Source organism: Cupressus sempervirens, chromosome 5, assembly GCF_028749045.1.
Source record: "Cupressus sempervirens isolate cs-2001-9-10 chromosome 5, ASM2874904v1, whole genome shotgun sequence".
NCBI classification, from domain to species: Eukaryota; Viridiplantae; Streptophyta; class Pinopsida; order Cupressales; family Cupressaceae; genus Cupressus; species Cupressus sempervirens.
In genome coordinates this window covers 844,427,559-844,441,109 of record NC_143122.1, presented here as the reverse complement: position 1 = coordinate 844,441,109, position 13,551 = coordinate 844,427,559, and the positions used below count along the sequence as shown (strand labels likewise).

At 31.3% G+C, this 13,551-nt stretch overlaps 1 protein-coding gene across 1 annotated transcript; it reads left to right on the top strand.

Annotated features, from left to right (window-relative positions):
• The first annotated feature begins 11,025 nt into the window (after positions 1–11,025).
• LOC149558530 (L-type lectin-domain containing receptor kinase IX.1-like) lies at positions 11,026–12,807 on the top strand. Its single transcript, XM_089830894.1, has one exon. It carries the CDS (start codon positions 11,026–11,028, stop codon positions 12,805–12,807), a length of 1,782 nt encoding a protein of 593 aa, XP_089687020.1.
• The last annotated feature ends 744 nt before the right edge of the window (positions 12,808–13,551 follow it).

The following is a 13,551-nucleotide window of genomic DNA, read 5'->3' as shown; positions in this document are numbered from 1 at the left end:
TAGAAGCTGACGTGTACAGCTTTGGGGCGGTTACACTAGAAATTGCCTATGGAAGGTGGCCGATTGATCACAGCCTTGAAGAACACAATTGTTTCCCTATTCTTGTCAACACCTATTGCATACTGGACCTTCTGATATACGGACCACTTTCATTCGTAGATAGCATTCCTAACAAATATAAAACATCTATGGCATTTTCAGTTGTTGTCGAAATTGCATTTGGGATCTATAGAAATTATCCTTAGGAAATACAGTTGGGTTTTGTATATTTTCTCTGTTGCCTTGTCCACCTAAATTTATCCTATTTTGGCTTGTAGGATGAGGTGTTTTAGGAACACGCTCTGTTGTTCTTGAATTTTCATTCTGGTGACTCATTTCCACAAATACAGGTAAAGCTTGATTGTACCTCTCACTTGATTCAAAATCAACTTCATGTCTCCTTTGTGTTTCAAAATGAGATATTTCATCGGATGTTCGTTGACGAGTAATTCTATCCCTATTTTGTAATTCCAATTCTTGTATTAGCAATCCTGCCCTTCTTCTAGCATAATTTAGTCGTCAGACTTCATTTTCCCTTCTTCTTTCTTCTTCTCTTTCAGCTTGTGTCATTTGTTCTTGTCGTCGTCTACGATACTCTCTCTGGTATTCTCTTTGGTATGCTCTTTGTTGCTCCATTTGAAATTGTCTTCTTTCTTGATCCGATTGGAAATTCATACTTGATTTATTCATTTCTATGAAATAAATTTGTAACCAAACATTAAAAAAATAGTAGATTTAGTAAATTATTTTTTATAAAATTGGTTTAAAATATCACATTAATTTAGTGGCATTGCACTTTAGATAAGATAGATATTTATTCATTTCTAATTAATAGTTTAACAATTCACAAATATATATAGGAGGAACTTTTTTGTGTAGATAAGATCTACAAATATACTAAATACCAAATAGTCTTGTATGTATAATACTAAATTTATTTAAGACAAAGGAAAAATAACATACATTCATCAAAATTGATAAGTCGAACAAACAAATTAATAAAATAAATTGATAATGTCAAATAATATGACTCCTAGATTTCATTATAATGATGCAAAAACATGTGGAATTCATCAGTGAGGAAAAGGTTATTTTCGCCATCCATGTGCTCTTCATCATAGCAGATGTCTTTCATAAATTCAAAGAACCCAAATGATTTCTTCCATGCGTCATGAATTTCTTTTGTATATTGTCCCATCTGCAAGATTTGAGAATCTTGGACACCTCGAACATGAAAGCTCGCATTATGAATTTCATCTAGAATTTTTTTACAAGACTCAGAAATGATTGTTCCCAATCTATCCAAATAAGTTTGAACAATTTGGCTTGATTGCACCAAGTCATTTGGAAGAAGTGGGCTTGTGATAGTGTTCTCAAAATTATTTTGTTGAGCATCCATAGTTAATTTTTTTCTGATATCTATAATGTAAGGATAAAAAATGGTCAGTATCAAAATGACAAGAATTAAGCTATGCATATATAGCAATAAATTGGTATTTGAAAGAGAAGAAGATTTGTTTGATTCTTTCTTATTGACATAATTCTACACATTTAATTTCTTTTAACAAAAAACTTATATCTTCTTAAAATTATTTATATAATGTTCTAATCTTTGATTTAAAAATTTAATAGTAAAACCTAAATTCAAATATTAAGGAGAAAATACATAACATTTCATGAATTTTTTTATTTTATTTTCTTCATATTTTGATAGACGTTAAAATTGAGATTTATAAGTAGAATAAAATTTATAAAAATTAAAAGACATTCTTAAATATAAAATTTAAATTTCATGATGCATCATTTCATTTAAATGTGTATTAATCTTTCAGACTTAGTTGATAGATCTAATTGAACTTTTCTAATATATTTTAATATAAGGTTGAAATTTATAAATTTGAGAAAATTTGAATAAAATGTTAGAGATTATATCAAGGCCTAGGACCTACTTCTTACATACATCACAAGACAAGGTAGAGACCATGTAGTTTCTATTCTAACAAAGGTTTTAAGAATTATTTTTCATAAATTTTGTTCTTTAAAAATACATAACTAAATGATACCTATCATTTTAAACTTTCTTTTATTATCAAGCAATAAAAAATTATTTCCCATAAGTCTATTCTCAAAAGATGCATAACAACAATACAATAATATTGATCAATCAATATAACATGAAAAATAGTATAATCTAAAAATTTTTATATTAAAAATGATCTATCTATTAAAAAGATTACTACTCGTTAATAAAAATTAATGTATCATGCATTATAAATATATAAATTAATTATAATTGTACATGTGTATCTATGTTTATTTATCTAAACTTGGATGTTTGATAAACTATATAATGGATTGGTTTCAAATCAATTTTCTTTTTCTTAAAAAAACAACTCCTATTTTTATTAAAGAGTTTCCTTAAAGTATTACATTTAAATTGCTTCATGATGTATAATGAGCTTATCTAAATGATTCTACTACTATTTAATATCATGATAGTAGTTGATAAAACCTATAATAGTATAATTAGCTAATCTCAAATCCATCTACTTTTATTTAATAGTACAATAACAGTTCATAGGACCTATAACATATAATTAGTTGCTTAAAAATTATTCTACTTTTGTTGAAAATCTTAATAACAGTTTGTAGGAGCTATAATTGATATAAATCTCATCTACTTTTATTTAACATCATGATAATAGTTCACGTGACCCATACTATATAATTAGTTGATCTAAAATCTATCAACTACTCTTCAACATGATGATGATAGTTGATAGAATGCAACACTTATATAAAGATTTAAAATCTTACAAGATCAAATCTAAAAACAACGTTGAACCCACCTACTACTACATTTTTTATTCTTGTTAAAATATTTTGAATATTAATTTAACTAAATCATAAATTTATACTAATATATTTCTCGAGAACAAATTATTTATTTAAATAAATTTTTAAAATTGTAAAACATATAATTATAAAAAATTGCAAACAATTATTATTATTAATTCACATAGTAAATAAATCTAAACAAATTTAAAAGTTTTTCTAATATCAATAATTTGAGAGTATATTTGAATTTTAACAATATAACATGAAAAATAGTATAATCTAAAATTTTATATATTAAAATTGATCTATCTATTAAAAAGATTACTACTGATTAATAAAAATTATAAATTAAAACATATAATTATAAAAATTGCAAACAATTACCATTCTTAATGTTATTTTAAAATAGCTATGTAATGTTATTTTAATAATAGATAGAGGAATATAATCATTGATTCAAATAATCTAATGAAGAAGTCAAATTAATTAATACTATAATATCTAAATTCTAAAAATCTAATGTTTTGAATGAAGAGAAAGAAATAGAAAGAAATCTGCAATTGAGTAGAATTTCTAGTATAACAAAGTTTCTAAGAAAATTTAAGGAAACTATGCAGATTTCAAAATAGGAAAAAACTACACAATAAAAGTTTCTAAAATGGAAGAAATACAAATCTAGAATGTTTCTAATTGAGAAGAATTTCTATTCTATCAAGGTTTCTAAGAAAAATTAAGGAAATTATAGAGCTTTGAAAATAAGAAAAAACAACACAATAAAAGTTTCAAAAATAGAAGAAATCAAAACACATAAACATACATACTCAGAATAATGATCTTGTTGCGCAATCTAATGTTGAATAGAAATCATAATATTGATCTTGTTACTCAATCCAATGTTGAATAGAAATCAGAATATCAATCCTGTTGTTCAATACAACGTTGAATACAAAAGAAAATAGGCTCTTGCCATATATAATGTTGATGTGTGATGGTTCAACTTCAAAGAATTGAAAACATGTAACACGTAAAAATGGAGCATAAGGCAAGACATTTAGTTTTCTTGTCATAACAGATTATTGGCTTTCTTCTTGCTCGAGTGAATGATGAAGAAATATATTTAGAAATGTCTAAATGTGTCTTCACACTGTTAGCAATAAACTGTTATTTGATGACGACCTGACTAGACCTGATGTTTGCAATTACGGACTCGCAGGACGCATGTTTAGTATTTGGAAATATCGAAGCGTTCAAACCAAAAATACAATGTGGTTAATGAGGGAATGCGAAGCGTCAGTGTTAAGCATTTCTGGTCAAGTCCGAATGGAATTTCAATAAAGGACGTGGTATAACTGTTCAACTACCTGTCAATTTTTTTCAAAATGTTAGATTGTTTACAACAAAATGTGCTCCCATTATAGAAGCCTCTCGACTTAATTAACGCCACTTAGAGAAACCAAACTGACGAGGCATTGAAATACTATACAAAAAAATGGATGTCTGTGATATCTGGCATTTGTGGACCATGCCTATTTGCCTCGAAAAGGATTGAACTCGTGGAACATCACAACAAGAACCCCCGAGAGTTTCAACCTGTTCGATGTTTTCTGTTTGTAATGGCCAAAGGAATTCCACGAAAAATACCATAGCAGATGACATCGAAAATATTTCTCTTGCACGCTCTTCATATCTCAACCAAGGCCTTGATGGAACTTGCGTGTCGTCGAGGTTTCATCATCACCAACAATTTCCTAGGTCTTATCTGTAAAAAAACAATAATGAAACTTCATGCAATGCGGAGAGGCCTATGTGTTCGTTGGTATGTCAAAATGTAATCACCCAACCGACTGCATTAAGAAATGCTCAACTTCTATGTGTGTTTTTAGGGAATGCCAAATCATAAAATCAGTAAGTAAAATAGAGACAACAAACTAACAAGGAATTTAACATTTTATAAAAATGACTCGACTTATATGCTAACCACTATCTTCTGCACCATGCCTGTCTGCCTTCAAAAAGACTAAAATGTAATATCAAACAAGAAGCCCATGAATTTCAATGTCAGTTTTGTACTTTGTTAGAATATCCACGAGGATTTCCACTAAGAATGCCATATCGCTTGATATCGAAAACACTTTCCCATCTAGTGTCCCAAGATTACAGTTTGGCAAGATGAGGGGATTATTATTTGGGAGGGTTTAAAGATATTTAGTCAAATGTTGCGAAGTGATCAATATCGGGTGAAATTTTATATTATATCATATAAGGACGAGGTGCTTAGTATTATATGTGTATCATATGTGTTTTAAATGTTAAAAGAGTAAACAAGATTAGCATTAAAATATCAAGAGCACCATATTGGTCTAGAGTATTTTCTCTTCCATGTGAGATATCCAAATACAAATAACAAAGAGTGATTGTCATTGTATCACACCTTTTAAGCTGTATGATGAATTCTAGATGATGCACTCCACATTGGATGGTTAATGTTCAACGCCATGATGTTCCAACTAGGTAGTGAATCCTCCATCGGTCGTTGCATATACCTATGCACTTAATCAACTCTTCTAATATATTCATCGTTGCTCTATTATTACAAATCTAAAATCTTTCTCTAGCTCAAAAATATGATATAGTGCAATACATTTGAAAAGATGAGAAATTTTTTAATGGAGAAATAACAATATATATAAACTTTCCTGCCACCAAAAAAAAATAACCTATACATCACCGAACCTGTAGACACTGAGACAGACAATAACAAAAAAAAGAGTTTAAATAAATGGAAAACTACAACATCATGTAACAGTTATCCTAATGGTTGAATAATTTTGGAGTGGCATGAAAGAAATAGCCACCACAAATAGAATAACAAAATCTTCATTTTTTAAATTTAAATAACAGAAACCAATGACTTAAGAATTCTAATCATAGAAAAACCAATGCAATCACCTCTCCTTTATCATAAAATCTAAAGACTGCACTACGAAATGGGGGAAATCATACCAGAGTTAAGCTCTACTACCATAGATATCCTTAACAAACCTAATATTTGTACAACTTAACACACAATCTCAATGTGGAAGTGGGAGAAAACCTTGCACAAATTTATCTACAAAATTGTATTTCAATAATCTGTCAAAAACTCACAAATTTGATGACAACAAAAAATTACAGATAACTTTTGATAGTGACCCCAAAAGGAAAAACAAATATCAAATCAATTTTCACTTTTGTTTGCAGGGAATTTAAAAATCATCGTAGACTCTAGAATAGATCCAAAAGGTCTACAACAATTCACGAAAAATTTAGGAACAATCTGGAACTATAAATGGAAAGGCATTCACCCACAACAGTTGTAACTATAGTATTAAATGTCATATTTAAAAAGTATTAAGTAATCTTACATTATTCTTGCATTCAAGTTGTCTATTTTATCGTTCCAGTCCACTCTAGCCTAGGCAATAAAAATAAACATTACAATGTGTTAATAATTTTAAACTACCATTTGTTCATTGGTTGGAATATTTTTCTTTTAAAATTCTTAATAGATAAAATATAAAACCCCTAGCAAAATGCATACGGACTAATGAGAAAATAAGAATAATTAATAAAAATGAAATTAAAAATATGTATGCACTACATAATATAGGATAAATTTTATTGATGTGTGATATTGCTATCAAGATTTAACTGTGTAGTTTTTGAGTCAAACTTATTGACCCATGTTTCATGAGTAGTGATTCAACATGAATCCATCCCTCATTAGAATAAATAGAATTCTTGGTTTCTGAAATTAATAACTCTGCATATTGTAGGAAAAACTATTCTACTATCTTTTTGATTGAGGTTTTTGGTGTTTCACTTTTAATTTCTCTTAGTATCCTATTTGGTAACCATGCCACTTTCTTATAGTTTTTCAAACCCATTGAGCTAAATAAAAAATAAATTAAATCAATGTAAATTCTCTCAACTCATTAGATTTTTGTATTTTTGCATGGCTCTAGTAATGATTTACTCTAGAAAGAAATCCCTATATATCTTACGCCAAAACTTGCAATCCATCAAGTAGTCTCTTGAAGTGTAAATAAATGCTCATATGACGATAATATTTTTGAAAACAATGCAATATATTTTGTCGCTCATTTTAACATTTGACAAAATATATACGTGCTTAGGTCTTTGCATGGATTTCGATTTGGAATTGCTTAAGATTTGTTTTTTAATTTTTTTTTTCCTAGTATACAACATCAAAATATTTACAAACATGGCAAATTTTGAATCTATTACAATTCGATTTTGTGCATTTTGCCAATAAATATTTTCCAACATCAACCGTCTATCAAATTTTTTTGCATGTATGTTGACATTTTCTAAACTGACTCAATGAGTACATTTTTGTTTGCAGATTCATAATTTCTCACATTTTGGGGCCCTATTCTTACAATGGTAAGGGATAAAAGTAGCATTGGGGACCTTAAATTACAAATGGAACAATAAACAAACTAAAAAATAGGTTTCCTCTTGTCTTATATTGCCTCAAAATAAAATAAAAAATAGATTTTCATTTGCCATTAAATGTTTAATTTTTTAAAAATTGTTTATTCGTAAATTATTTCTAATTATTGATAATTTTTGTAATTTGGATAAATAAATGTAGATAATTTTAATAATCCTTAGAGGACTTAGATTAGTCTGGTTTAAATTAAATATTTATGTCCTAAGCTAAATGAGTAAAGATATAATAATTGAGCTTGTATGTTTAACAAAGATATAACTATGTTATTGGCATGGGCTTTTGAGTATTGTAGCTGGTAGACATCAATGGAGTTGTCCTTTTCTCAACTGATACGTTTTATGAAATCATTGCATATAGAGCATGACACCGAAACTATTATACTGCTACATCTTAAGCTAAATGAGTAAAGATATAATAATTTAGTCTAAGACATTCAAAGTAAAGGTGTAGGTGGGAGCTTGTATGTTTGACAAAGATATAACTCTACTATTGGCATGGGCTTCTGAGTGTTGTAGGTGGTAGACATCAATGGAGCTATCCTTTTATTAATTGATATGTTTTATGAAATCATTGCATATAGAGCATGACATTATTGGAACTATTATACTGTAGCCAGCCTATGAATATGTTTTTTCTACTATTCTTGATTTCTTCTTCATGCCCTCTTGACTCCACATGTCATATACAGGATTGTTTCTCTTCACAAGAGTGCACATATACTTACAAGTCAAGCATGTTAAATACTCCTATTGTCTGAGACTGTAAAGCTTAACACATAGAAAATAATATTTATTTACAATATGCGTATATCTAGTTTCTATGATATTATAATTTCCATCAGAGGTCCTACTGATTCCATTTGTCCTTCCTCATTAATACAACTAAATTGGTATGTCGCTAAGCTTCCATTAACATTTGCAAGAACCATGCGATCTTGAACAACACTATAGCCATGATTGTTGTCAAGTCTTCCCTCATTTTACATGTTATCACAAGTACCTACAAGTAAAATTTCATCCAATTTAAAGTTCAATGTTGTATGCGTTATCTTCAATTCCATTCCTAGTCTTCTTAAGATGTCCCTATGATGCCCCTGCATCATGAACTTCATGAATCATTTCTACATTTGATGTTTTTTTCATGCTTAATGTCCAATTTTTGTTATAATTTGAATCATTGTGCTAAGATGGGAGCTCTAATTTTGTAAAAAAGTAGGCTCCATCAAGATCAACAAAAGCTTTTAAAGTAATAGCATAGAAGAAACTAAAGAAAAGAAATGAAGTCTTGTAAGTAAAAGGATCCTAGCAACCTGTGCAAATGAGAAGACAATACATGTCAATTGAATTACAAGAACGTAATCATTGATAATGAGGACAATTTTTCCATAGAAAGTCAAATTATGATATTGCTAAGAGGATTTTACAATATAATCATTTGTTAATAAAGAAGGCAAATTTTAAATTCTAGAAAAACTAAAAAAGATTTAAGTTAGAGGCCTTTCCTTATAGATGATCATATTATGATTTATGATGAATCCATAAAGGCTAGATTTCTTTTCTTCTCTTAATATATATCGATAGAGAAATCTAGAAACCCCTTGGATCCGTGTATTTGGGGTCCCATTATAAGAAAAAATAGGAGATAGAATAGTAACCCATATGGTTGCTAGATATGCTAGAAAAATCATGCTCTTTCGTAGGAAACTCGTGTCCAAAGGTTTCAAAAGAATGTGTAAAACATTTAATGTTCTTTTACAAAAAAAAAATGCATTTTATGGTTCTAAAACAACTTAATAGGTCATTTATGATATGTACTTATGTTCTTCTTGCTTATTTGTATGACAATTAAACACAGTAGGCTGATTGTATGTTATCACTGGCTGGCCCATCTTGTCCATAGTTAGAGAAGCTTATTTTATTATTGTGAATCCACTGCGTGTTGTGTAGGGGGAATGATAGCAAAACCAAGTAGAAAGAAAGATCTACTTTATATTATGCTATTAGTCAAATATCTATTTTAAAAATTGGCATAGATATGCAATTTTATAAGTTTGGACATCTTAAAGTGACACAAAAATTTTTGAAGATGAGGTAGAAAATACATCAATTGCTAAGAAAGATTTGGAGAATGAGCATAGAATGCTTGGATCAATGTATTGCGCAAAAAAGCATGACACAAGAGATTTCAACAGAGAATACCTAGACCAACACATTGTCCACAAAGTTATGACACAAGAAAGTTCAATGGAAGACTTTCTAAAAGAAAATGGAATCAAACACTCATTTCCAAAATAGCAAGCTTGGATTAGGAATTAAATTAAGATGCAACAATTCATATTTTCTAAACTTGGAGTACAAATACATTGAAAAAAAATATAGCATGATAGCCTTGGTATGCTTAGCATAACCTATACAGTCAACTAAGAGAAACTGAAAAAATTGACTTTAACACTCAAACCATCTAACATCAATTCTTATTGTTTTGTAACTATATATAATTATTGATGACTACTTCTTTTGCAAATTTTTGGTTGTATTGAATCAAGCTATAGCAATTACTTCCTTGAATGTCATGCTTTTTTAAGTTTTAGCTACTATGATGGCTTTGTTTATTTGGATATCCAAGTTTAAAGCTTGGTTGCAGACAAATTCTGCAGTAGCATGTTTGCACCATTTGTTGGAAGGTCAACTACGGAATTTTAAAAGCCTTACCTCTACATACTAGATAGACATCTATATGCTAGACAATAGTCTGCCTTGGTTAGTTAAGCATTGTGAGCTTGTATTTTACTGTAGATTGTAGCATTTGATCAACAAAACATTTATGCATTTTACTCATATCCCATTCACATTTTGTGTCATAATCTTTATTGAAAGCATGAATACCATATTGCTCAAGCCAATGGTAAGACAAACTCTTGACACAAAGTTTGGTCATTACTTGACTTGGCTTTAATATGTTGAGGGGAAGCACATGGTACACGTGGTTGCAAGAAAAACCTCTTATAGAATTATCACATGAATGAAGTATGAGACAAATCTCAAACCACATTGTATGGTTCTTTGACCTTTCCTCTTATTTTCATAACTAGTGGTTCGTCAAGAAAAAAAGGGGAAATTTGGTTTAATGTTTAAATACTAATAGTTGCCAACTAGACTTTACAAGGTCTAAGTAAACTTTGTGTAGATCATTTAGGGAGGACCTTGACTTGCCATCATTTCTTATGCAAATAAGTTTAAATTTTCTTTCCACTTAATTTTTTTTTAGAATATAGGAAAAACCAATGAGTCCTTAATCTTCCAACATTTCTTTTAGTGAGTCTATTCTTTTCTCATATATTTCTATTTAAATAGAATAATTCAATTTTCACCATGGAGCTTCTCATTACATGGGAGACCATCATTCCTTTAGGAGAGATGGGAAACCTACAGGCCGTCGAAGGTCCATCCCGACTAACGAATCGGCAGGTCCTAATCATGTAAGATAATAATGAAGAGAGAGGCCTATGTGTTCGTTCCTATCTCGAAATGGAATCGGCCGAACAATTGCAATAGCCTTCTTCCTATGAAAGGCACTACAAAATATAATTGCTAAAAAATTACCCTCCGAGACCCTCTAAATCACATATTAGGATGGCTAAATTCACTTACCCTACACGGGCCTTCCTTTTCTTAACCTGTGTTGCTCTTTTCCTATTATCATGGCATGCAGGAAATGTTACTTTTAGCTTCCCTCCTCTAACAGGTATAGAAAGGAAAAATGATGCCACATATCAAGAGAGTAATCAAGGAGCCCTGCAGCTTACACGAAATGAAGCATCAGGGAACCTTAAGAACAGTTCCGGTTGGGCGTATTATACTGACCGTATTCTGCTATGGAATGGGTCTTGCGCTCTTCATGGCACCATTCGAACAGAACCACCAGAGGATGCTTATGGTGGATTTCTTGGCTTGTTTAATGAGGAAAGCTTTAAACAATCATCTTATCAGATGGTTGCTGTGGAGTTTGATACATACAACAACGATTGGGATCCTGATGACAATCATGTTGGGATCGACGTCAATAGAATTTTCTCGAAGTTCATTTTTCCCCTCAATACATCCAGTCTATTCAATCGCTCTACACACCAAAATCTCACAAACGCGACATGGGATGCCTGGGTGGATTATGACGGTGTAGAAAAGGTTCAGCACTTCTTTCTCTGGTATAATTCTTCTAAACCCAAAATCCCTCTATTTAACCACACAATAGATCTGAGCAACTGTCTACCAGAGTACATCAAGATTGGTTTCTCGGATGCCACTGGAGAGTACACAAAGACGCACACCATAAAAGATTGGAATTTTACTTCTGAATATTCGTGGGAAGTCGGACCTCCTGGTGAATTACTTAGAAATGGCAATGCAAACAGATTTTCTATGAAAGTTTATTTGATATGCGTGTTATTCGTTGTGGTTGTCCTATGTGGCTTCATAGTTGTTCGCTGGTGGCAGTATTTTAGAAAAAGGGGAAGAGAAGGTGAGGCTAGGGAAGAGAGCGATGCAGAGCTGGACGAATGCTGTTCTCATGGCCCTCGAAGCTTTTCCTACGCCGAGCTCAGTGCCGCGACAGGAAATTTCTGCGAGAAAGAAAAGCTTGGACAAGGCGACTTCGGCAGCGTTTACAAAGGAATCCTGCCCGGCACCGGGAACGCACTGGCTGTGAAAAGAATAGCTCAAGGATCGAGACAAGGAAGAAAGGAGTATGTCTCCGAAGTTCAAACAATTAGCAGGTTGAGACACCATAATCTTGTGCGGCTTTTAGGATGGTGCCATAAAAAGGGAGAGTTACTTCTGGTCTATGAGTACTTGCCAAATGGGAGTCTGGATAAACACATTTTTGGAGAAGAGGAGGATACGCTAGATTGGAGCCGAAGATATAGTATCACCTATGACATTGCCTCTGCTCTTGTTTATCTCCACGAAGAGTGGGACCAGCGTGTCGTTCATCGAGACGTGAAGGCAAGCAACGTAATGTTGGATTCTGATTTCAATGCCAAGTTGGGTCATTTTGGTTTGGCGAGACTGATGGAACATGACCAGGAGTCTTCCCATACGACCATGGTGGCGAGCACGCGGGGGTATGTTGCTCCAGAGTGCTACATAACAGGTAAAACCAGTCCAGAAGCTGACTCGTACAGCTTTGGGGTGGTTACACTAGAAATTACCTGCGAAAGGTGGCTGATTGATCACAGCCTTGAAGAACACAATTGTTTCCCTTTTCTTGTCAACATCTTTTGCATATTGGACCTTCTGATGTACGGACCACTTTCATTCATAGATAGCATTCCTGACAAATATAACACATCTGTGGCATTTTCAATCTATCTAGTTGTTGTCGAAACTGCATTTGGGATCTATAGAAATTATCCTTAGGAAATACAGTTGGGTTTTGTATATTTTCTCTGTTGACTTATCCACCTAAATTTATCCTATTTTGGCTTGTAGGATGAGTTGCTTCAGGAAGACGCTCTGTTGTTCTTGACTTTTCATTATGGTGACTCATTTCCACAAATAGAGGTAATGCTTGATTGTACCTCTCACTTGATTCAAAATCAACTTCATGTCTCCCTTGTGTTTCAAAATGAGATACTTCAACGGATGTTTGTTGACGAGTAATTCTATCCCTATTTTGTAATTCCAATTCTTGTATTAGCAATCCTGCCCTTCTTCTAGCATATTTTAGTCGTCGGACTTCATTTTTCTTTCTTCTTTCATCTTCTCTTTCAGCTTGTGTCATGTGTTCTTGTCATTGTCTACAATACTCTCTCTAGTATTCTCTTTGGTATGCTCTTTGTTGCTCCATTTGGTATTGTCTTCTTTCTTGATCCGATTGGAAATTCATACTTGATTTATTCATTTCTATGAAATAAATTTGTAACCAAACATTAAAAAAAGTAGATTTAGTAAATTATTTTTTAAAAAATTGATTTAAAATATCACATTAATTTAGTGGCATTGCACTTTAGATAAGATAGATATTTATTCATTTCTAATTAATAGTTTAACAATTCACAAATATATATAGGAGGAACTTTTTTGTGTAGATAAGATCTACAAATATACTAAATACCAAATAGTCTTGTATGTATAATACTAAATTTATTTAAGACAAAGGAA